This window comes from Panthera tigris, chromosome A3 (assembly GCF_018350195.1).
Source record: "Panthera tigris isolate Pti1 chromosome A3, P.tigris_Pti1_mat1.1, whole genome shotgun sequence".
Lineage (NCBI taxonomy): Eukaryota > Metazoa > Chordata > Mammalia > Carnivora > Felidae > Panthera > Panthera tigris.
In genome coordinates, this window is record NC_056662.1 from 99,181,008 (window position 1) to 99,205,451 (window position 24,444).

Consider the following 24,444-nt stretch of genomic DNA (forward strand, 5'->3'; position numbering starts at 1 on the left):
ACTGACTAGAACTACATGGCATGTAACCTAAAGATTGTACTCAACAGACTATTATAGAGTAGTGTTATTTCCCCTGGTGGTTGTAGTATTTTTTGGTAGGATTACATTTCAACCTTAGTTAACTGGAATATTTTCTGTTGTACTTTTGTGTCTCACAAAGACTTATGTCCTGGACAACATCATTTACTCCTAATCTGGCTCTACTCCAGCCTCATCACCTGCCATTTTCCTTATTGTCTGTTATCTGGCAATCCTGTCCTCGTCTTTAAGACCTACACGAAATGTCATGTTCCCACCTGCCTCCAGACCTTTGCACACACTGTGCACTCAGCCAGGAGAGCTCACCTTTTCCCCTCAACTTCACCTGGGAAATACACTCTTTGGCTCTCAGCCCAAAAGTCCCTTTCTCAGCAGAGATCACAGTTTCGGCATTTTGCTTTCTTGGCATTTCTTAGAATGCATACTCACACACACAATTTCCATAAATAATTAATATTTGTATTATCCACTAGATTACATGCTCCATTAAGTTAGCTCACCTGGCAAATGTTTATAAAAGGATTTCAAGCGGTAATTAATGTATAAACAACAGCACTTTAAACAGTGGGATACAAAACTATTTACCCAATAATATCAACTTGGAGGAAAGTGGATATGCATAGAAAAAATACACCAATTAAGACAGAAAAGAAAACGAATGCTTTTGTATTTGTTTAAAAAAAACTCACGCTAGATGGGAACACAACAAAGGTAAGTGGTAACCTGTAGAATGGTAGGGAGCAAGAACTTTCTAATGTATACCTCTTTTTTTTTTTTTTTTGTATACCTCTTTTTTAATATCCCATTTTGATTTCTGAACCATTAGAATATATTACCTAATCAAAAATATTAAATGTTTGCAAGACAGAAAATACACTAAAACTTTAATAGTGATTATCCCGGAAGAGTGGGACAACGACTTTGTTTTCTATTTCTACAGGTTCACTAAGTTTTCTACAGTGAATATGAGTAACTTCCATGACCAGAAAAAGGATGTATTTTTTAGAAAAGATCTCTGGGGACCTCGGAGAGCAGTTTCTGTGGGGTCGGGAAAGAGAGGAGCTGGGATGGGAAGACTCCCGCTACAAAGGTGGCAGGATGGGTGTCTGTTTCAAGATAGGAGACACCAGAGTACAGCACGTTTGTGTGCTACAGCGAAAGAACCACGAGAAAGGGAGAAGTTAAAAATGTGAGCACAGGTTGGAGCCAAGAGGGGCCGAACCCCAGTGACGTCACTCCCATGGGATCACCCGCGGACCAGGGAGCTCCTGTTCGACCTGTATCGTCTCGGAAGTACAAGGGGAGAGAAGGAAAAGGAGAGTGATGTTTGTAGCGGCTGCAAAGCAGGGAAGAAACCTGGAAAAGGAGGAGACTGTTAGATGCCTGCACTGAAGAACGGAACCACAGCACAGGGTAAGGGAGGAACCACCAGACACTCCGGCCTTTTCCTAAGCTCCTCCCTTCGCCTAAGCGTGCGGCGGAAGACGCACGCAGGAAGGGGCGGAGCCAAGAGCACTAAGAGCGCGCACGCGCGGGTCTCGCGAGAGCAGTAGAGGGCGGAAGCACAGTTATTGCAGGATGCGGTTCCTGGTTGCGTTGGTCCTGCTGAGCGTCGTAGTGGCGGGTAAGACCCCCCACTCCCACCCCAAATAATCCCACTCTCACCCCTAGGCCCACCATCCTCACCGCCCTGGGTCGCTCTCTGAGCTCGGTACTTCTCTGCCGTAGTCACCCCTCCGTTTGCCATCACCCACCTCCCCCGTTTGCCAGTTGCCTCGGTTTCATCTAGCTTTGAGGGCTCCCTTCTCTTGGCCTCCCTCTCTTCAGGGCCAACTGGTTTCTCTGTTTCAGTAGACCTACCGCTAGAAAACTCTAGCCAGTCGCAGCCTCAGGCCACGGGAGACGGCTCTAGCAAGGGGAAGTCCCAGGTGCAGTCCACAGAAGATGACTCTAACAAGGAGAAGCCCCAGCTACAGTCCACGGGAGATAACTCTAACAAGGAGAAGTCTCAAGTGCAGTCCTCGGGAGACGGCTCTAGCAAGGTGAATCCCCAGCCACAGTCCACGGGAGACGGCTCTAGCAAGGTGGATCCCCAGCCACAGTCCCCGGGAGACGGCTCTAGCAAGGTGGATCCCCAGCCACAGTCCACGGGAGACGGCTCTAGCAAGGTGAATCCCCAGCCACAGTCCACGGGAGACGGCTCTAGCAAGGTGGATCCCCAGCCACAGTCCACGGGAGACGGCTCTCGCAAGGTGGATCCCCAGCCACAGTCCAAGGGAGATGGCTCTAGCAAGGTGAATACTCAGCCACAGTCCACGGGAGATGGCTCTAGCAAGCTGAATACCCAGCCACAGTCCGCAGGGGATGGTTCTAGCAAAGTGAATACCCAGCCACAGTCCACAGGAGACAGCTCTCGCAAGGTGAATACCCAGCCGCAGTCCACGGGAGACGGCTCTAGCAAGGTTGATCCCCAGCCACAGTCCTCAGGAGAGGGCTCTAGCAAGGTGAATACCCAGCCACAGTCCTCAGGAGACGGCTCTAGCAAGGTGAATACCCAGCCACAGTCCACAGGAGACAGCTCTGGCAAGGTGAATACCCAGCCGCAGTCCTCCGGAGATGGCTCTCGCAAGGTGAATACCCAGCCACAGTCCACGCAAGATGGCTCTAGCAAGGTGAGTACCCAGCCACAGTCCACAGAAGATGGCTCTAGCAAGGTGGAGTCTCAGCCACAGTCCGTGGGAGACAGCCCTAGTAAGGTAAAGCCCCAACCGCAGTCCACAGGACAGGGCTCCAGCAAGCAGAAGCCCCAGCCCCAGACCACGGGAGATGACCCTAGCAAGGAGAAGCTGCAGCAGCAGTCCTTGAACTCCAACAAGCTGGTCTCCAACCCCTCCTCTGATAACAAGGAACCCACCAATCCTGACTTAAACATACCAGCTGACAAAGATACCTCTCTGCATGCTTCTAGAGGTGAATCTGGGGAGACAGTATTACTGGACTCTGACCCCACTTCTCCACAGCAGGAGAGAGAAGGTAAGTCTTCAGAGCTTACAGAAGATGTGGAGCCCAAGAAGGCTGAGGAAGGCGATACAGAGCCTGAAGGTTCACTGCCCCAAGAAGAGAAAGGGATGCCCGGCCTTGCCTCCAGTGAGAACCGTGAAGGAACACTTTTGGATTCCATGGGTAGGGAGAATGATGACCTTTATAAAGACAGTCTTGGAAGTGCCAGTGCAGAGAGCAGCCACTTCTTTGCGTATCTGGTGACTGCAGCCATACTTGTTGCTGTCCTCTATATTGCCTATCACAACAAGCGGAAGGTAAGTCAAGAGTTGCCTTAAGAAGAGGAATGGGATTTCCTCCACCCTGAAAGTTTGGTGTGTGGGCCGGTATCTATCACTCATCTGCCTATGAGCACTGGGGATTTTAAGACAAACTTCGGTTTATCCTCAGATTCTGCTACGGCTCTCTACTCTCATTTTATAAATGATTTGTTTTCATGTCAGATACCTTTGAGTGCCCTCTGCTGCTGTATTAGGTGCTAAGTAAGGACATTATTGTGATCTGACCTGAATTGGGGTCTCCTCCCATAATCTTAAACTTAGGTCCTTTACAGCCTTAGAGAACCTGAGTACCTGACAGTTCGTAAATACAGTACTCTGAAGATGGTGAATGATTTCTAGTTTCCTTTCCCAAGCTTTTACCTTCCATCTGCAATGGCAGAAAGAGTGGTTACATAGTCTTTGACATCAACAGCAGAGCCCAGGGAGTGTCTTCTACAGTCAGTTGAGTTTCTGATTAGAAGAATGGCCAGAAATTGCATGGAGACACTCATCTTTTACTACTTTAGCAGTGTTTGGTGTAGAGTAATATCTGTTGCTTAGCAACCACTCTGATGACAAAATGATTGCATTTCGTATTGAGTCCTAAGAATTTAGTAGTTTCTACAGCCTGGTTAAAATTGGAGCGTTCAATTTGTCAATATGCCTATGACTGTAAGGAATGAGGGAAGACGTTTAACAAAAAGGTGTTCCTTATTCTACATCCAGAAAGTAACCGTAGATGTGAAAGTGGTAAGGTTAAAGTGGAGCAAGTGTGGGGTGAAAAAGTACATTTGCAGATAAGCAATAATTATTGCTTGTGAGTAAAAAAGGAGTGTCTTATCCTAGAGCTTTCTGGGAGGAGTTGGCAGATCTTTGTACTCTTGAGTAAATCATATAGACTCCCACAAGCCAAAGCCCAGAACAGTCTTCTTCCCATCTGTTACTTCATACTTAGTAGTATAAAAGATTCTGAGGTGACTGGAGGCCCTGTCCTCCTTAAAATTGTCATAACTTAAAAAGGTCTCTTTGTGGGTGTACTACTCTTTCACTGTCAGGGTCCTTAACAAATGTACTACCAGGTGATTACCTCTGATTTCAGAGACTGAGATATGTCATTGTAGAGTCACTTGTTAATTTCATTTTCCTTTCCCCAGATTATTGCTTTTGTGCTAGAAGGAAAAAGATCTAAAGTTACTCGACGGCCAAAGGCCAGTGATTACCAGCGTTTGGACCAGAAGGTAAGGAAAGAAGCCCCAGGTCTGTGGGAGGGATAGGCAGTCTCAGATAGGCCCAGCAGAGCACTTACATTTGACACGATGGCCATTGCCCCACCCTTTGCGGACCACAAAGTAGAGATGTCCGTATGTACGTGTCTGCAGTGTGAGAGCTAGAAGAGACCTCCACATGCTGTAAGTCAGCTCCCTCCCTTGACAGAAGAGGAAATTCAGGCCCAGAAACCTGATTCCTCCTCCCCGCCCCCGCACCGAAGTTCCCACTACAAATTTGTGTCACAATCAAGACCTGATGGCAACCCCCTAGGCACCCATCCTGTGCTTTTTGCACCGAACCAACACTTCACAAATTTTAGTAGGCACATGAATCACCCTGGGAATTGTGATGAAAAGTCTGACTGATTACATATGGGTGGAATCTCTGCTTCTACGTTTCTAGAAGTTCCCAGGTGACATCACATGCTGTGGAGCCATGCTTTAGGTAGCAGAGCATTTGACTACACTCCCCGAATACCAGTGAGTCCAGAAACATCTAGGCCTCCAACTCTAGAGATCAGCCCTACTAAACTGTGGATTCGATTTCCTAAGTGCAGCCAACTCACACCTGCCAGAAAGCAAAGCATTCCTTCCACCCCACAGAGTAGGAGCTGAGCAGGATTCTCCCCAAAAGCAGCCTGAGTGGGAACAGGGTATTTCCACTGCCTTGCCAGCACACACCCCTCCTTTCCCCTTCTATGTAAGGACAGTCAGGACATTGGTAAATAGTACTTGGTGGCTTGACTGTAAGTTTTCCTAAGACTCCCTACAGGTAACACAGTTCACATGTATAGCCCATACCAGCAACAGAATAAGCCACTCAGCTCCAAACACCTTTGCTAACTAGCCCAGTAGGTCAACTTCACAATTTAGCCTTGGCCTAGTACTTTTCCGGATAATTGACTTTAAGGATTCATTTCCCTTTCCTAATTAAAATGCACATGTAAACAATTCAAAACAACACAGAAATACTACAAAGCAGAGACCAGGATTTCCATATTCCTTTCACCAAGTGTGTATCTTTCTAGTATATGTTTGATTTCAAACTGACTTTAAAAATAATTTTATGTGCTTTTATTTTACCGATTGCTCTTTGTATGTTGGAGCGGCAGCTTATCTTAATTCTGAATTTTTTCCCTGAACTGCAACTCCTGTAGGATCTTGTATTCCCCTAGATTCATAGCAGTGAGGTGTATTCCCCTGGAAGGAGATTAATGTCACAAATGAATTGTGTTGCTCTCGTTTCAGATTTGATTTCTCTGTTCTTGAGAACTTTGTCCTCCCTGCTGATTTGTTTTTAAATCAAGAGAAATGAAGAAAAAAAAGTACTGTGACCTAAGAGACACCCCCTCTTCTAGGGTTTGGTGGCAAATCTGGCCTGGCAGAGGCGGGGGGTATTGCTTAGCTTTTTGCACCTGCACTTTGGTGACCTTGTACTCCTGTGTCCCCATCACCTATGCTGGTGTCTTCCATCCTTTCCTCCTCTGAGTGTGAGTAGAGGGAGCATGTGGGAAGCCAGCTATGACCAAAGGGAGACCTCAGCCCCAGGCAGGCTACTGCTGCTGACTGCCTTCCCTTGGGCCTTGGCCCTTTCGTAGTTGCCCCTTGAAAACAGCATTGCACCCACCACAAGTTATCTTTGCAGACCTAGGAGAAAACTAGGTTGAAAAGTCAACCTAGGAGAAAACTCACCTGCAGGTTGAGGTGCTTCTATACCAAGGCCTCATCTGGAGGGATGTGCCCTACAAAAGATGTAGAAGGTGAATGCTGACGGGCAAAGGGCTACTTTGAATACGTAATTCTCTTCAAAGGCTTCAGCAGCAAACCAAAACAGCTTTTAAAAAGTGCTTTATTGCCTGCAGTCCAACCTGTCTAGTGTAAGTTCTTCACATTTTCCTGATATTTTCGTATTACTTAAGACAAAGTGTGTCAACTTCCATTTGGTTGTACTGAGCATAAACTGAACTTGGGGATTCTGGAAGTAAAGCTGTAAAGCCACGGTTCCCGTCACAGATTTTTAAAAATATAGTTATGATTATTGAAAATACTGTGTTTGGCTATACTCATAATTGTAACAGGAACTTTTTAAAATAGGGTGAGCTCATACTTTGCAGCAGAAAATGTGCAGGAGGGTTTGGTTTTGATCTGCATTATTTTCCTAGGGTTTTATGAAAGGTTTCCCATAAACTCTGTTTGACATTTGTTGCCTAAAATAGACAAATTGGACTTGTAGTCAGAAACTAACTGTACTGTCTCTTTTACCTTAATCTAGCTAATGGTTCTCTATCTGATATAGGATGTCAAGGGTAATTAGTAAAAACTCTCCTTCCATTCCATGTCAGAGGTTGTTAAAACTTAAGAAATTCAGAGAGTTCCCCTGGGGTAACTGAGGGTAGTGTTTTGGATCATGCTGTGGTTTGAAGTTTTACCTAAGTCCGTTGTAGCTGTGCTACCTATTATAGAGAGCCTAGAGAGAGTTGTTCTGCAGAGAAAAAATGGAATTAGAATAGCTGATTTCAGGGAAATACAAAGAATGTGAGAAGTGAGGGGTGGGATGAATTCTGTGCTGCTGAAGTCATTCTGCAGAAAGGACCATCCTGTTGGCACATTACCTTGCACCTCACTTAAAACAGCATGGCTTTGAGTTGAGATTTATGGAGACAAGGAATAAATGAATGCTCTCGGCATCATGCCCTCTTCCTGTGCATCAGTCTTATAACACTTTCCTCTGAGGAATTTTCTGTCCGGCTCTCCTAGCATTCTATAAAACCACAGTTCCCCTTTGCCTACCTTTCCTTCTCCCCTCTGTTTTCTGTTTCTCCGTCTACACTAGCACCTTACCTTTATGCATGCCCAGATTTCCCGTTCCCATCCATCCTGTTTGTTACTCCTTCCCTTCGTAACCTTTGTACACTCATGTCAGTCCCTGTCTTCCTACTAGTAGTCTTTTTCCTGAGGTTCAGATTGCCAAAGGTAATGGCTTATTCTCAAAGCTTAGTCTTGTTCTGGATAGAACTGAACATTATTGACCATCCAAATTGAAATTCCCCCCTTCTGGTTTCTCTGACTGACTGTCCTGGCTTCTAAGAACTTTGCTTTACCCTGTGCTGGTGGGGGAAGAGAGCCCTCAAAGGCTGGTTTCTCTCTTCCTTCATCTTCCCAGAAATTCATCCATCCCTCATCCTCTGAGTGAGTGACTCCCAAGTATTTATCCTTGGCCTGGTTCCCAAAGAACCAAATCCTGTTGTGCGCTGTTAGTTTGCTCTGTTGGCACTAAAAACTGAAGTTCTCTCTAATACCCATTAAGCTGCCCATCTCAGCTGCCCATTTTATTTGTCTCAGCTCCAAACTATGTGGTCTTTTACCATTTTTATCTGTTACAACAGACCTATCCATTAACAACAACAACAACAAAGTCTCCAGTATAATCTTTCCTTCCATTTTCCTTGCTTTCCTGTTGCACCCCCACCACTTCACTTCTCTCCTGAATTCCCAACCCGCCCAAGAGCCATCCTAACTGGTCCTCCTGTCCATCTTCTCTCATGTACAGATTGATCTTTCCAAAATCCTTGCCCTGATCTAAAGCTTCTGTCTACCTCTCATGGCTTAGAGAATCTAGCTTTATAGACTGTAGTGTTCAGGACTCTGCAGATGGGCACTTTCTTGCCAGGTTTTCTCTGCATCCTGCCCAGGCTCTTGTCGGGCCCATCTAGGCCTCTGTGCCTTTTTGTTGTTGCTGTGCCCTCCATTCCCTGGCTTCCGTGGTTGTTCTTCAGTCAGGGCACGCTCCTTTCTCTTCTTTCACTTGCCTCCCCAGATGTTTCTTCAGGCCCCAGCTCAGGTTTTTCCATGCACCTTCTTAACTCCTCCACCACGTGATTGTTGGCTCTTTCCATTCTATTCTAATAACTCTTAATAATGCCAATCACAAATTTTGTAACTCCAGCAAAAAAGAGCAGACTTATCTGATGTCTGTATCTGGTCTCTCCTCCCCAAAACGAAGCTACTTGCAGGAGTGCCCTTGGCACCACCTGCATAGCTGCCTAGTGTAGTGACATCCCCTAGGTACTTCAGGAGTTCAGTGTCTTCTTGCAGAGACATTTTCCTTGTTCAGGACGTCTGAATGTGACTTACCTGACGTCTCATACAGCTCTTCCTGGCTACTGGTTGCTGTCCCTTACTGATAGACTTTGCTTGTAAGGAGGGTGAGCAGAAAGAAAGATTGGTTTCAGGAACCAAGAGGGTTGGCACCAAGTGGATGCATAAGGATTCTGTGGAGTCCGCATAGTTCCATTTTTTGAGCATCCGAGAAGTATCGTTTCTTGTGCTAAAAGAGTACAATAGAATTTAAGCTTCACTGTAGAAATTACACTGAAGGAACTCTCTCACACCAGCGGAAAACTTTTCTCAGTAGTTGTCCTTTTGAAGATAAACTATTGATAGCATGTTTTTCTAGAGGTGGTGTGGATGAGGGTGAGCTGGCTTGAGGCATCTCTCAAGGTGGGGGCAGGGGGGGTGGGGAAGGGTAGGGGTGGGCAGGTAAGTCCCTGGAGCCACGAGAAGCACCGCTATCTAGACAGCTATGTCTTTCCTGCCCCAGCCTTTGGTTGAAAATTGATTTCTAGTAGGAGGAATCTGTGTTTCAGTCATGGATGTCAGTAGAGGGGTTTCGTTTCTTGCTACAGATTACTGAGTAGAATTATTTAAAGATGCTCTTCTGGACTCTGGGGGAACGAAGGCCAGTCTATCTAGAAAGGCTACAACAACTCGGAAAGACCTGACAATGAGCTATATGTATGCTGACGTTTCTTTTCCCATAATGGCTTTTAATGAAACGTTTGGTGATAGAATTATAAACCTCTAGAATTCCCCTGATGGTGATTCTCATTTTTTTCTCTACTTCATGTCATCTAAATCAAAAAAGGAAGCCTGCTTCTTGTTTTTACAAGGTAACTTGATACATAATGCTGTTATGTATGTGTGATGAAAGCTAGCACACTTCGCACATGTTCTGAATCACTTGAACGGGGAAGAGAGTATCTTGTACACCAGACACCAGATCCTGGTGTCCTTCCAGCTGTTTTCTGAAAAGTCTTGCTGAGAAGGTTGCCTTTGACATTGCCTTGCTTAAGGAAGAATCCTGGGAAGAGATTTCCAGGTTCCATTTAACTATTCATCCAGAGAAAGACTGAATCTCAACTCACCTAGTTCCTCAAGACACCTGTGAATTTCCTAAATGTCCCAGTTGAGAAACTCCTCCGTAATAGTGTTGGGTCTGAGCTGTGAAGCTACAAGCTGCCAACAAAAGCAGCCTCCTCACACTTAGATACTCCTTTAATTCAGAAGTTTCTCATGTTAAATAAATGATTGTTGAAGTTGTCTCCCTGTTTTGTTTACCGGATTAGTAGAGTGCCACTGTTTTTGCAATGTTTTATATTTTCAGCTTTTTTTAAATTAACTATATGATTACTTAATTTTATTTTTTTAAAGCTTATTTGGTCTAATGATAAGTATTTTTCAGTACGTAATGTTTTCCTGAGCTTCTCTGAATGCCGTTTCAATGTAGTTTTGTATCACTGCACAGAAACCAAAATAAATTTCAAATATTAAAGCTATAAAAACATTAAATTTATTAAAATGGCAATCAAATTGATAGAAATAAGGCCTAATACAAGTGAAAGGTCATTAAAAAAAAAAAACTTCAGCCTTTGTTCACCTTTCCATCCAGTCCCCCCGTATGTACCAATAAATGGGAACACCATCCCTGACCTTTGTACGCTCGTTACGTAGCTTTCCACATTCTGATCCTGACTGATTTCCAGCCCCACTCCTCCTCGCCAGGCAGCCCATGTTCTAGGTCTAGGAGGCGGCTGGATTATTTGTCTTACAATCAGTTACCTCTGTGGTTGTCATCTGCTGTAACCTTGGCCTGGGACGTTCTTTCAGTCTGCTTCAACCCCCATGAACTCATCTTTCCAGTCCAGTGTCGTAACTGCTAACATCACCCTTTGCTGTGGATTTTTGGAAGATAAACTTTTGAGGCTCAGGTACTGAGCTCCATGAGGGTATCTTGGTGCTGACCCAGTGGAGACCCAATGTTACTGTGAAAATAAGGAAGACAAACCTAGGGCCTGGCTGCATGTGAATTGGACATTTCAATATATACTTCGCTAACGTCTTTACCCCCAACTCCCACAACCACATTGAGACTACCCTAGGTGTTTCCCCACCCTCTGAAAGACCCACTGGAACCAACAAAAACGGGCTCTCTGGGGGCCTCTGAACCCACGGAACTACAACCAAAACCATGCCCAGGTTTTGACAAAAACCTCTCTAGGCACCCTTTTCCAACAGCAGTATGGAACTCCTTCGGTGCAGCAAGGAGGATGAAGGAAGAGAAGCCTCAGGACATCTGGCCCAATCTGCTTCAGCTGACCAAGACTATGGAGGGTTCTGTCCACCTGACCAAAAGAATACTCAGTTGGACTCTTCTGGGTTGGGAGGCGATGGGAGCGCAGTGTGCAAAGCACTGCTTGACCAAACAGGCTGCCCAAGTCACTGGGCCACCCCGGGCCTTTTACCAGGGATAGCAGTGTTAGCTCTGAGCAATCACCTGCCCAGCTGGAAGAGGTGCAGCTTGAGAACTGTGATTGAAGAACTGTGACCTGTGTGTCAGACCTCTTCAGAAATCAAAAACAGGTTAGAGTGCCTTCTGTGAGGAAAGAACGAGTACAGGAAGACATTATGGCTAAGTCCAGGGCTGTGCCATAGCACCAGCCAAATTCCTCAGACTCCACTCTGGACTAATTCTTCTGAGCCTGGATCCTTGAGTTGAGATTCTTAAGGTCTAGGTACAAGTTCCGCTTCAGGATGGTGCTGCTGCACAGTAGGGCCCCTTGCAAGGCCCCCACCAACCCACAGGTGAAGACATCCTGGCCTAGGAGACGAGCACAGGCCCATGAGCATCTTCCCCAAGCAGGGGGACAGGGAGCAAAGGCTCTCATGTTCATCCCTCCAAGCTAGGCCACCCACGGATGGCTTTACATCAGGACCAGGGTCCATAGCCTGCTGGGGTAGCCCATCCCCATGTGGAAGGCTGCAGGGGACAGTAGGATCTGCAGACAGAACAGAGTACTTTGGGTGACCGGGAGGCCCGGGGTTGTAGGCCCTAGAGAAATGGGGCAGTGTACCTGTCAAGTAGAGGTTGGGAATGGGGCTTTGGGCCCTCATGGAGGTCATCACATGAGGATGTAGGCGGTCCAGGTCATGGCTGGCCCCATAGCAGGCACCCCAGGGAGCAGCCAGATAGAACTGGTAGGTCAGCGGGGACCCTCCAACCACACTCTCCACCTGAGGAGACAAAAGGCAGCAGAGTGGGAGTGGGGCCTTGTGAGATCCTCGTTTCCTCCCTTTTCTGTCCTCCTCAACTGAATTGTATGCCTGCATGGGTTCCCTGCCCTTCCCTGGAGCTTAGTTATTTCAGGGCTTTATTTCCCTCCCCAAAAGAAAGAGCAGAAATGGCACCGAGAGGTTTGTTGTCACTACCACATGGTCTGCCTGCCTACCTTCCCCTCCAGCTGTGGGAACAGCCTCATCACAACCGACAGAGAGGCTTCAACAAAGGAGTTTTTGAGTGTCTCATAGTCGCTGTTCCGCTTTCCCTCTGCCTTCTCCTGCCACTCTTCAAACCACTCATAGCAGGTGGGCACCAGTACGATCATCGTGGACCGGTCTGGGGACACAGCTGGGGTTACTAACGCCAGGCCCCTTCCCTGTTCCGGCCCCCGTGCCGCCCCCCACCGAAAGGCCCACCTGGGAACCGGTCCTCCCAAGTGGGATCCTTGGCTGAGGAGGAGGCAATGAAGAGGATGGGCAAGTGCTCTGCAGCCTTTTCCCTGGGCATCGAGACGTAGTGCTCCATCCTGAGGGCGAGGGCTGTGGCTGCCGATGCCAGGCCTTGGCTCCTCACTGCCACTGCCCCAAGGACAGGCCAGCCCCCGGGACCCCCCACAGGGATGAAGCTGAGGCCCACTCCGTAACTGCTGCGGATTCTCCAGCATCAGGGGAGGAGGCAAGAGCCCCGTGGGCTGTGGGCCCCAGCTGACACCCTCCCCCCCCCGCCCACATGCACACACACGCCTTACGCCTTGTCGAAGTCTGTTTCAAAATACACAAAGTAGTTGGTGGACTGCAGCCCCAGGTCCTCCTTGGTGCCTCGTAGGCCGATGAAAACACAGAAGGCGCTCAAGCCAGGCCGCACCATCTCCAGCTGCTGCCTCACACCTGCCGAAGTGGAGGTGAGGGCCGTGTGAACACAGCCGGCAGGGGGAGCCGCTTCCTGCCCCGGAAGAATTTGCTTGCTTTATCCACAGGCTCACCCTTGGTGACCAGCTTAGCATCTGGCCATCTTCACAACTCTTTTTTTTTTTTTTTTTTTTAACATTTATTTATTTTTGAGACAGAGAGAGACAGAGCATGAACAGGGGAGGGTCAGAGAGAGGGAGACACAGAATCGGAAGCAGGCTCCAGGCTCTGAGCTGTCAGCACAGAGCCCGACGCGGGGCTCGAACCCACGGACCGTGAGATCATGACCTGAGCCAAAGTCGGCCGCTCAACTGACTGAGCCACCCAGGCGCCCCCATCTTCACAACTCTTATTTTAACACTAAAATAACAGTGTTGACAGGGGCCTGCTCTTCTCTGTCTTCTGCCTGGTAAGAACACACCCCCGGGCTCCCACTCCTCTGCCCACCCCCCACTTCTGCTCTAAGCCCCCTTGAAGGCCCAGGAGGCCCAGCTTCTCTAAGCTGGCTCAGTGCCTGCAATCTTCCCTATTGGCTTTAAGTTATGAGCAGATTACTGGGCTCCACACTATACAGACCATACATACAAACAGTAGTTTGTTATAAACCTTGATTTCCATATTACATTGAATACAAGCCATCTAGGGGCACCTGGGTGACTCAGCTGGTTAAGCATCTGACTTCGGCTCAGGTCATGATCTCGCGGTTTGTGAGTTTGAGCCCCGTGTCGGGCACTGTGCTGACAGCTCAGAGCCTGGAGCCTGCTTTGGATTCTGTGTCTCCCTCTCTCTCTGCCCCTCTCCTGCGCGTGCGCTCGCTCTCTCTCTCTCTCTCTCTCTCTCTCTCCCTCCCTCCCTTAAAATAAGCATTAAAAAAAAAGAAAATGTAGGGGCGCCTGGCTAGCTCAGTTGAGTGTCTGACTTCGGCTCAGGTCATGATCTCACAGTTCGTGGGTTCAAGCCCCACGTCAGGCTCTGTGCTGACAGCTCAAGCCTGGAGACTGCTTTGGATTCTGTGTCTCCTTCTCTCTGCCCCTCCCCTGCTCACACTCTGTCTCCCTCTGTCTCTGAAAAATAAAATAAATGTTAAAAACAATTTTTAAAAATACCACCCCTCCTGAAATAGGTGTTCAAATAGTAACTATAAAGGAACAACCAGATTCACCATTAAAACAACAACAACAAAATGAAGATTTCAAAATTTAAAAAGCATTAAAAAAAATACAAGCCATCTAATGAGCAAATATACATAATTCCTAATGTGCTAAACAGGCTGAACAAGACTTCAAAATGGTAAGCAACGCAGATGAACAAATGCCAACACTGTTCCTGCCAGCTGGCATTTTAGGTTCAGGTAGGGGAGGAGGGAAGAGCACTGTAGAAGCAGGCAAGAGCCTCTGTGAGAGCCATCTGATGTCCCCTGGAGCTAAGCAGCTGGGCTCCCCCACCTCTCAACAAATGACCCCAGACCAGCCTTCTGGAAATGGCTCCCACAAAGTCTTACCTTTGTTCCCATTCCCAGGACCACCACCTGCCTGAGGGGTAACTGGGCCACTGGCTACTGTGCTTAATTTGTTAAACAAGCACTTGTTGAGGACCTAAAATGTGCTGAATCCTCTGCTAGGCTTTGGGGACACTACAAGGAATCAGATATGATGCCTGTCTCCTGGAAAAGAGGCTTTCGTGAAAGAAGTTGGCTTTCCTAATAGAGGCTACAAAGAGCTGAGTGCTATGTGTAGGGTGACCATAGGATTTATCATCCAAAACAGGCTTTTGAGAGTGAAAGGAGGCGGGATAGCAATTCCAGTAGGACCACAAGTAAGAGAATGACAGACCACTAGGCCATGGGGGTGCAATCAGGACAGAAGGGGAATGTGGGTTTCCACCGCCACAGGGAGGGATGGCGGGCTGCCCTGGGGCCGTAGGAGCACCTTCTCACCCGGGTTCCAGCATCTGGGGCTAATCTCACTGCCGGCTCCCCCTCTCCAGGTGGGATGGGGGTGATCATGGAGAAAACAGGGGGCCCAGGAGTGAAACCATCTAGGTCTCCAGAGGCCCTTAAGAACAGTAACTACCCCACCTAGCCCTTCCTTTTCCTTTTTCTCCCAACTAGAAGGATGGGGTCCAGGAACCACATACCTGGCAGAAAAATAGAACCTTGGGTCCCAAATAAGGCACACAATTATATCCAGGCTTTTTTCTCCATGCCAGCCTCAGCTTCCCTTACTGATACTGTCTGACGAGTCTTCCCCACTCAAACAACTTCCTCTCCAAACCATCTCCAGGAACCTCCTGAAGGCCCAGCAGTGGACTTAAGAAAAGTGCTCCTATTCACAGAGGCTCCCTCTGCCTGACCACCCCACCTCCACACGACTCCAGCCAGCACTGCCTGCCCCAAAGGCCACCAGACATCTGGTTCTCAACTCTGAGAGGTAGATAGACCCATGAGAACCCCCACCCCCAAAGCAGGTGGAAACAAAGGAGTCCCAGCACCTGGGGGTCTCCTGAGTTAAGCACCTTGGCTGCCACTGCCTGAAATGCTCTCAAACGGGGATTCATCTGAGACAACATCCAACTGCTCCTCCTAAGGGGGCAAATGGTTTTTCAGCCAGTTGGGGCTTGTGCCATTAGATTAGATACATAAAAGCAGTAAACACTGTAACTAGCTAAGGGAGGGCAAGCTAAACTTGTAACTCCTGACAAGGCGCCCTGGGGAGGAGGCAAGCAGGGGGAGGGGCACTGGGACCCATCAGAGCCAGGGTTCAGGGGTCCTGGGAGGCAGGGAGGCAGGAAGTGCCAAACGCAAAGTCTGCCAGCTGCCCTGCCACCGGCCAGTTTGCCACACCCCACGCAGCGTGAGGGAGGACAGGCCTTCTCTGGCAACAGACGCCAGTTGAGGCCCAGCTGAGTGAAGCTCCACATTTCTCAGTCCGGACGGGGCCAAGGACCCAGGCTTTCAAGTCAGAACCACCAGTGTTCTCATCTCAGCTTTGCTGCTTTCACCCGGGTGGCCTTGGGAAGTCACTTCACCCGTATGGGTCTCACTTCTCCTCCGGCCCCATAAACATTAGGATGATGACATCTGTCTCCCAGGTGGCAGTGAGGATCACGTGCCACGACAAAGGTAAAGCCTCTCACACAGACTTACCAAGAAAGGGCTCACCCACAGATATGCCTACTGCCCCTCACCCCCCAAAACCAGGCTTTTATTATGTTTGGACACAGCCTATCAGAAGAGAAGGCTGCATTGAGGGTTATTTCTGTCCGGGCCCCAGATTTCAAGCACAAGCCCAGAGCTCAAGGGACAGAAGAAAGCCAGAAGGGTACTCCCGCAGCTTCAGCCCCAGCAAGTAGCTGGTTCTTGAAAGAGGCAAAAAAAAAAAAAAAAAAATAGAACCTTGGGTCCCAAATAAAGCACACAACAATTATAGCAAGACTTTCTTCTCCATGCTGGCCTTAGCTTCCTTTACTGATGTCAGACCAGGCTTTCCCACTCAAAGTGAAGAATTCAGGGAAAAAAGTAGGATTCATACCACAAACCCAAGAAGCGTTCCTTTAGGACGCTACCCACCATCATGAACTATTAGCTCTAAGATCTGGGGAAGCTGAAAACAGGCAACAGACTTGAAAGAGAAGAGGGCAAAGCGGGTGAGGTTATAGGGGATAAGGGGTAAACAGGCCAAGGACGGAATGAGAGATAAGGACCAAGGGGTCTGTGGGGGTGATTCAATACAAAGAAAGCTGCTTCCCAACCCCTAAACACAGAGGTCTTGCTGGGAACAGATGCTAAAGATGGTGTGCTCTTGCTCACCTGTTCTGCTTAAGGATGGTCACAGGGCAGTCAAGAGGAGCAAGAACACCAGCCTGGCTGGGCAGGCTAACCCCAGAGGGGGCCCTGCTAGGAGCTTCGCAGAGCAAAGTAGCCCAGTCTTTTACCTGGCAGACAGCGGGCATTCTCTGGCAGTAGGTACTTGTAGGTATTGAAGAGTCCTGCGTTGGAGATCACGATGGGGCAATAGATGTTCACCAGCTCCTGACCCTTCTTCACAGTGACACCTGCAGGCACAAGAGCTTGGCTGAGGTTCTTTGCACTCCAGACTTTACACAGATCTCTCCCAGCCTACACTTTATCTTCTTAGACCTGGGCATCCAGCCCAGCTATGGTCAGGCAGGCAGGCTCCAGGCAAAACTGCAAAGCAAGTGAAACATCCTCAAGCATTCTCCGCCTAACCCCACGGTCGCTTGTGCACTTACCTTCCCTGGCTCTCTCCCCACACCATGTGGGCACCCTTTTCTGTAGCCAAACCTCCACACTAACCGTGACAAAGTTCATGGGCTGAAGCCCTTCCACTGGAATCCCAGGCCCGTCTTCACTGCTGCCAGACTTCTATTTCCAAAATACTCTGAGACCCTCCAATGACACCACAACCTCTGTAAGATAAACTCCAAAGTCTTGTACCAGCCTTCCAAGATCTGGTTCCTTCTGTGTCTCCAGCCTTGTCCCTGGCCACACGCACTAAACTATTAGGTGGTACCATATCAAACAGCTGATATTCAACCACTTTGACCTATAAAAACAGTAGCATCTTTGGGTTCAACCTACTTCCAGACACCTAAAAATAGTCAGCTCTTTCATGCATCCGTGCCTTTGCACATTCTGTTCCCCCTGCCTGGAACATCCCAAAAGCTCGGGCTAGCTTCTTCTCACCCTTTATGACCTGCCTCAAGCACCTCTGTCCTCCTTCCTCCATCCTTAGTCTGTACCTCTGTATGACACTTTACATCTCAATGATCTTCCCTATGATTAGAAACTTCTTGAATTACAGATTTTCTTTATAGCCATCTCATCTTTTTATCTCCATCTTTTATCACCTAGCACCTGAAAAATACGAGTAATATTCTGAACTGAATTTAATTGAACTGATAAACCTACCTTGCTTCAAGGACCTCTTCTGGCTGGAAGAGGAACTTGCTTGTGGACATCAGAGAAAAATCTCACACAACCAACCACCTCTCCGGTCTCACCCAGCAACTTCCTAGTCTCTTCTACAAATGTATTCTCAGAGATCGCTGATGACCTTTTCTCCCTTGATTTTTTTGTGCAGTGGGCCATCCACACACCTCCTCCTTGAAAGACTCCTCTGGTGAATTCACTGTCACACCAGCCCTCTTCTTTCAGGTCTCTCTCTGTCTCCTTCCCTGATGTTTCTTTAAGCACCCCCTAATCATGGATGGCCTGTTCTGTTTACCAGAGTCCTTCCCTGCACACACCCTCTCCCCACAGAATTCATCCACGGTGGAATTCTGATGCTCTGGGCAGGTGGCAGTAAAGACCCGAGCCAGGATAACGAGATTCTAGGCTCCACTCTGCCATTTACAGGTTGAGGACAGAGCATCTCGCTGGCCTCCACAATGCCCTTTCAAGTGCCCAGGTTATTTATTCATCCCACCAATCACTAAACAAACATGTATGGAGCCTCTATTATGTGGTAAGATCTACAGGCATAAAGACACAGCCCCAAGGGCACCCGGATGGCTCAGTCAGTTAAGCATCTGGCTCTTGACTTTGGCTCAGGTCATGATCTCACAGTTTGTGGGTTCGAGCTCCACGTCAGGCTGTGTGCTGGTGGTGCACAGCCTGCTTGGGTTCTCTTCCTCTCCGTCTCTCTCTGCCCCTCCCCTATTGGTGTGCGCTCTCTCTCTCTCTCTCTCTCTCTCTCTCTCTCAAAATAAATAAACTTAAAAAAAAAAAAAAAGGCACAGCCCCTACATTCAAGGGGATCTTGGATTACTGGATCCCTATTTTTACCTATGGAATAAATGATCAAATACTGGTCTTTGGGAACCATGCAATCCTTTATCCTTCCTGCGTCCTTTCTAATCGCTTTCCCTGAGCCCCTGCTCTGGGCAATTTTAGCCCTGAACTCCCCGTGAGGAGGTCGGTTTTTCTATACCTTGTGCTTGTTTCTCTCTGCACCCCACTTCTCTCCCACCCCAGCCCAGGAGCCATGAAGCACGATGCGGGGCTCTCACCACAGGCTTTCCCAGTGGAGTCCAGCAACACACTCTGCACAGTAGCGCTGGTCAGGACAGCGCCCCCGGCCCGCTGAATCACAGGGATGGTGTGGAAAGCGATCTCACTGGTACCCCCTCGGGGATAAAAGGCCCCTTCCATGTAGTGGTTCGTCACCAGGGCGTGCATGGAGAAGGCACTGTGCCTGGGGGTCACACCTACAGAAGAAAGGAAGGGGCGATGAGGCCAGAGCAGGTGGCAGCAGCATTTAAAGAGGAAGACAGATTCCTGTCAAAAAGCACGCAAGCCTCGGTCTGCCCACCCCAGGATCCAAATGATCCCCAGGGCTAAGGGCAGCCAGAGGGCCTATCTATTGCCATCCAAACACAGGGTACCTTACAGATCCGGGGGCCAGTGGGAATGTCCTCCCTCAGAGTGACATGCTGCTGAGACGAGGGAGGACACGGTTGGCTGAAAAGGAAAAGCATCCAGGGCATGGCGCAGGGAATGTGTGCCAGGGAGTCCAGCAGGTAGGTGGACAGACTTCTCACCCAAGAGCTCCAGAGGGCCTTGGGTTTATCCTGCTCCACTTCAGTCAGGCAGGTTCAGGAAGAAAGACTGAGAGCCAAGAGGGCAACACCTCCTCCTCCAGGAGCCGCCCAGGACTCCAGGCCAGTACCCACCGTAAGTGGGGAAGATGTAGCTGAGCACCGCCCGGAGCTCCGGGGAGGCCGGCAGCTGCCGCAGGACCTCATCCAGGCTCTGGGTGGAAGCACGAAGAAAGGCAGAGAAATGGGTGAGCGGCCCCCACTTGCTGAGCAGCTGAGCTATGCGCAATGGGAGGGTCTTCAACAAGATGGCCAGGACGACTCCGTGGGACACCGCCTGAGGAAAAAAATAAGCAGCGAGGAGCCACTGTAACGGAATCACCATTCCAATAGCCTGCGCACCAGCCCAGCACCGGGGCCCAGCAACATTTAGCCCTGGCCGAACTTGGATTTTTAAAAATCTGTACTCTGTGAATTTTTCCCATTCCACATTCAGATGAGTCCTTTTCTGCATTTCGGTTTCCTGCCCAAATTCCTTTCGAAAAATCCCATCTGGTCTCAGATGAAGTAAAAACAGGTGTGATCTGACCACACAGAAGCCAGCTTAGTCCAAAAGGAGAACACGGTTCCTGTCCTCCCCCCAACCCCTCCCGCCAGAGGCCAAAGTGAGAGTGCCTGCTGTCAAGTCCAGCCTCCAGAGAAAGGGCCCAGCTGGGCAGAGGCCAACTAGGGTAGGGCTAAGTTCAGGGCAGACTTGACCGGTCCTCCCTTTCTGCCTCGCCCACCGGTCGCTGCACTAATGAAGGTCAGCCTTGTCGGGAATAAACGGGGGGTGGGGGTGGGGGGTCCTCAGCACATCCATGTTACCTTAACCAGCTTTATATATTTGTCAATGGCAGCTTCCTCCTGGGGAAACTTCTCCTTGAGGCCCTGAATGTAAGCTTTCTTCCCACTGTACATGGGGAACTCTTTTCGGCCGTTGGGTCCTTCTAGTACCATGATGTCAAACGGAGAAGACAAGGCGACCCATTCCAGCTGCCCCTCAGTGATCTGGTCCAGGATAAAACGGCTACTCTTGCCCTCTTGCATGTGCCCGACATAATGGATTCCTGTTGGGAGACGGAAGAACAAGGTGTCATAGGGATAAGGGAGCCGATCCCTGGAACGGTAGATAAAAGAAGCGAAAGGAAAGAGGTAGTCCTGCATGGCTGAGTCCGTGCCCGGAGAGTGCTACCCACAACTTTCTGTGGGGAGGTGCTGCAGCAGAAACCACCAGATCTCCACCCAGTTCAGCTCCCTGCGGTGATGGCTGTCAGACAAAGAAAGTGGTGCCCAGAGAGAAGCTGGGGCCTCCAGAACAACAGAAACGTCCAGTGTCATCCCACAGTGGCTGCTCCAAGCCTCCTAAAGATACAGCCATGTTCCCAACCCCTTCCCACACAAGCCTTACCTGTGTCAAATTCCAGGCCATTCTTTCCAAAAGTATGACAACAGCCTCCTGCCTTGGTATGTTGTTCCAGTACCAGAACTCGCTTGCCAGCTTTGGCTAGAATCGCAGCTGCAGCCAGGCCCCCAAAGCCACTGCCGATCACCACTGCATCCAGCTTCTTTGGCACTCGGCTGACTGAGAAAGCTGCAGCAGAGGGAAGAGTTGGAGGGTGAGCTTCTCAGGCAGGGGCAGCAAAAGAGCAAAGACACGGAAACCAAGGAAGGCTCTGCTAGCTTATACAATGCAAGAAAACTCCAGTGCAGTTTGGCATGGAGCAACCGACTAAAATATCTCAAACATTGCACCTGGGAAATACTCAGGACCAGCCAGGCAGATTAAAGACAGTGATTTGGTTTTACTGGAGCCGATTTAACTAAAACCAGTATGTACCTGGGGATTTTACCTACTTTAAAGAAAGCAAACAAATCACAAACAGAAATAGAAAGCTGACAATAATAATACAGGCTGAGAAACTTAAGTGCAGATAGAGAGCTAGGGAAGAAAGAAACAAGGAAACGGGGGACACAGGAGAGTGCTGTGGGCAGACTGTGGCTCTTGGAATTGTCCATTCACAAGTCGGTTATCTTTGAAAAATACAGGGTCTGTAGGCACCAGTGGAACAGCCTGGTCCTATGATGGTTCTTCAAGATCCTGAAGCAGAGGCTTGAGCAGGACAGAGCTGAGAAATCATTGCACCACCCTTTCATATCAGAGAAGTCTGGAGGCAGAACTAAGGGATCAGCACCTAAGCAAGATAAAAGGACAGCACATGGTGCCACGTGGGCACTTCAACACATGATCTGTTCTTTAAAGATCATTCTTGAAGAACTGAGATTTGGAATTTTTCCAAGCTGCAAGAGAACTTGGGAAACTTTTAACTTTTCAAACATTTTTAGAAAAACGTCTAGGGCGCCTGGGTAGCTCAGTCGGTTAAGTGTCCGACTTCAGCTCAGGTCATGATCTCGCAGTCCCTGAGTTCGAGCCCCGAGTCGGGCTCTGTGCTGACAGCTCAGAGCCTGGAGCCTGCTTCGGATTCTGTGTCTCCCTCTCTCTCTGCCCCTCTCCTGTTCACACTCTGTCTCTCTCTCTCTCAAAAATAAACATTAAAAAAAGAAAAACGTCTAGTGAAAAACACATTTTATATCACAATTCAGAATACAAATAAGTATATAATCTAAATAACGGGAGTTGAAGTTTCACAATAACTGAAATAGAAGTATTACAGAACTATGTATGATGACTCTGATATTTTCTGTTCTACTACATTTTGAAATACAACCTACTAAATCCAGTTCATGATCCACTAATAGATCACACAACCTGGCTGGAAAAAGTTACATCAGTCATCTCATTTTTATTTTTTTTTTAATTTTTTTTAATGTTTATTCATTTTTTGATAGAGAGAGTGCGGGTGGGAGAGGGGCAGAGAGAGAGGGAGACACAGAATCTGCAGCAGGCTCCAGGCTCTGAACTGACAGCACAGAGCCCGACGTGGGGCTTGAACTCACGGACCGTGAGATCATGACCTGAGCTGAAGTCAGACGCTCAACCAGCTGAGCCATCCAGGTGCCCCAGTCATCTCACTTCTAGACCAACCCGAGAGAAGTGGAGTAATTTGCTAATAATGGCTATGCAGTAAATTAATGACAGAATCCAAGCTAAAACCCTCATCTCAGAAGTTCAGACTAACAGTCTTTCCACTTAAAACAGTATTGTCTCCGCCCGTGTCACAAGATGTGTCACACAGAATTCTAAAATTTACAAGTGGGAGGGACCTTGGAGATCAAAGAGGAGATCTAACTTTTTTTTCTTAAAGCAGCACAACCCTTTCTTTAAACCTTATGAGGAACCCCAAAGTATGTTCTAAAGATGATAGTGGAGATACTCTGGTTGACCAAAGAGCAGCTCTCAGCCTGAGGCACCCTGTTGAGCCTCTCCCAAAGTTTTAGAACCAACCATAAGAGTTGGGACGAGGCATAGCCACTCAAATCACTTGATGGGCGAAATACAATTTCCCACATGGGTTGGAAGAGATGTGCAGCTCCTCCATGCCCTTGAACCATGGGGGAGAGTAAGGGGGAAAGTTAAGGTCTTATAACCAAGTGGGGGAAAGGTCTCTTCTTGTCTATCCTGCGGGTCATGGACCTGTTCCTGGCTATGCCATTGGTGAGGGAGCATGAGGCAGGCTGAGGGGCAAAACACAATCTAGTACCCCCCCCCCCAACACACACACCCAACTCCAGGTGGGATCTGTGTGATAATCCTTGGACACTCCTGGCTACCCAAGAACAAAGGAAAAGGGTTTAAGTGCTTGCCATGGTGATGTGGGAAACTAAGGCAAATGAAAAATTAAATTCCCTTACTGCCTACAGCCCATTGACGAGTCCTTGAAACTGGTAGAGTGACCTCCCTGTCGGAGCTTAGCTGTTTCAATGATGGCACTTTGCTAGGGGCAAAAGAGAACCTGAGCTTAGCATTGTCACAACCTTGAGGACCCATCTTGTAAGTCTACTTCCTTTATCTCAATTACCCCAAAATATATGTTGGCAATCATACTCCAAGCGTATGGCCTCCCAATATACATCTATGTATAGATGTAATAGAACCTCTCATGACTGAGGTTCTGTTAAACGGTAATTGGTGTTTCCCTAGCAACAGCTCGCCCCTCAAGGTCCTAGAAACCTTGCTTCCAAAATACCTTAGCGACTTACTCTATCCCTGACCCCCTCCCAACCTGAGGGTATATAATGAGTTAACTGTCACAACCTCAGTGCAGCTCTTCCTGCCCATGGGTCCTGTCCCTGTGCTTTAATAAAAATCACCTTTTGGCACCAAGAATTTTTTTTTGGCCCCAGGCTCAGGACCACCCCACCATCACCCCCAAAACTTCATCGCCATGACCTCAGCAAGCGGAGGACAGGACCCCCGCCCGTGGGGCCACTATGGCCTGGGGGCCTGCTTGGGCAAAGTCTGTCACCGGTAGGAGACACGAAAGCGGGGCGCCTCCACTTTCAAGGAAGCCCTCCCAGCACTTTACATATGGGGAAACTGAGGCCCAGGTGGGCAGCGGATCGCCGTGTTGGAATCGGAACGCAAACCTGAGAGGCCGCCCAAGTACAGCCTTGGAGCCCTTTTCGCTGACCTTGCTTGAGAACCTTTTTCCTGGCCTCTTTGTCGGTCACCAGCGGCGCGGAGGGCCGCCTGACGTCCTCGGAGAAGGGGTTCGGGGAGCTGCCTGCGAACGGCCGCAGGTGCCCTTTGCAGAGGACCGCCAACAGCGGCACAACCAGCAGCAGCAGCAGCAGCAGCAGCGAAAGCCACATAGCGCCGGCGGGGCCCAAGGACGGGGTCCACAGCCACGACCCCCAGCCTGTACTGCGCGCCTCCGCCGCTCGTATTTATCCTTCCCGGCCAGGAGGCGGAGGCAACATCGACCTTTGATCAGCCAGAACCTTTCCGGCCTGGA

The 24,444-nt window shown here is 48.8% G+C and overlaps 2 protein-coding genes across 6 annotated transcripts; one reads left to right on the forward strand and one right to left on the reverse strand.

The window, feature by feature from the left end:
* The first annotated feature begins 1,563 nt into the window (after positions 1-1,563).
* TGOLN2 (trans-golgi network protein 2) lies at positions 1,564-10,074 on the forward strand. Of its 3 annotated transcripts, XM_042981862.1 has the most exons (5): positions 1,570-1,663; positions 1,891-2,711; positions 3,063-3,356; positions 4,514-4,597; positions 5,876-10,074. In XM_042981862.1, the coding sequence occupies exons 1-5, from the start codon at positions 1,618-1,620 to the stop codon at positions 5,879-5,881; spliced, it is 1,251 nt and encodes a 416-aa protein (XP_042837796.1). In that variant the 5' UTR covers positions 1,570-1,617; the 3' UTR covers positions 5,882-10,074. The 3 variants fall into 3 exon arrangements, with proteins under 3 accessions (XP_042837795.1, XP_042837796.1, XP_042837794.1); XM_042981861.1 differs by having other exon boundaries at positions 1,564-1,663; positions 1,894-3,356; XM_042981860.1 differs by having other exon boundaries at positions 1,891-3,356.
* A 159-nt stretch (positions 10,075-10,233) lies between these two features.
* RETSAT (retinol saturase) lies at positions 10,234-24,304 on the reverse strand. Of its 3 annotated transcripts, none has more exons than XM_042981859.1 (11): positions 24,121-24,304; positions 20,940-21,122; positions 20,357-20,598; positions 19,625-19,826; positions 18,962-19,159; positions 16,865-16,984; positions 12,772-12,910; positions 12,440-12,549; positions 12,193-12,359; positions 11,818-11,977; positions 10,234-11,088 (listed from the first exon to the last, which is right to left on the reverse strand). In XM_042981859.1, the coding sequence occupies exons 1-11, from the start codon at positions 24,299-24,301 to the stop codon at positions 11,069-11,071; spliced, it is 1,722 nt and encodes a 573-aa protein (XP_042837793.1). In that variant the 5' UTR covers positions 24,302-24,304; the 3' UTR covers positions 10,234-11,068. The 3 variants fall into 3 exon arrangements, with proteins under 3 accessions (XP_042837793.1, XP_007082335.2, XP_042837792.1); XM_007082273.3 differs by having other exon boundaries at positions 10,234-11,564; XM_042981858.1 differs by having other exon boundaries at positions 10,234-11,977.
* Between the last annotated feature and the right edge of the window lie 140 nt (positions 24,305-24,444).

Coding starts and splice junctions, on each gene's coding strand:
- TGOLN2 (XM_042981860.1), top strand. CDS start 1,618: ATGCGGTTCCTGGTTGCGTTGGTCCTGCTGAGCGTCGTAGTGGCGG. Junction 1,664..1,890: donor GCTGAGCGTCGTAGTGGCGG/GTAAGACCCCCC, acceptor TCTCTGTTTCAG/TAGACCTACCGCTAGAAAAC. Junction 3,357..4,513: donor CCTATCACAACAAGCGGAAG/GTAAGTCAAGAG, acceptor TCCTTTCCCCAG/ATTATTGCTTTTGTGCTAGA.
- RETSAT (XM_042981858.1), bottom strand. CDS start 24,301: ATGTGGCTTTCGCTGCTGCTGCTGCTGCTGCTGCTGGTTGTGCCGCTG. Junction 21,123..24,120: donor GAAAAAGGTTCTCAAGCAAG/GTCAGCGAAAAG, acceptor CCTCTGCTGCAG/CTTTCTCAGTCAGCCGAGTG. Junction 12,360..12,439: donor TTGGGAGGACCGGTTCCCAG/GTGGGCCTTTCG, acceptor CTGTGTCCCCAG/ACCGGTCCACGATGATCGTA.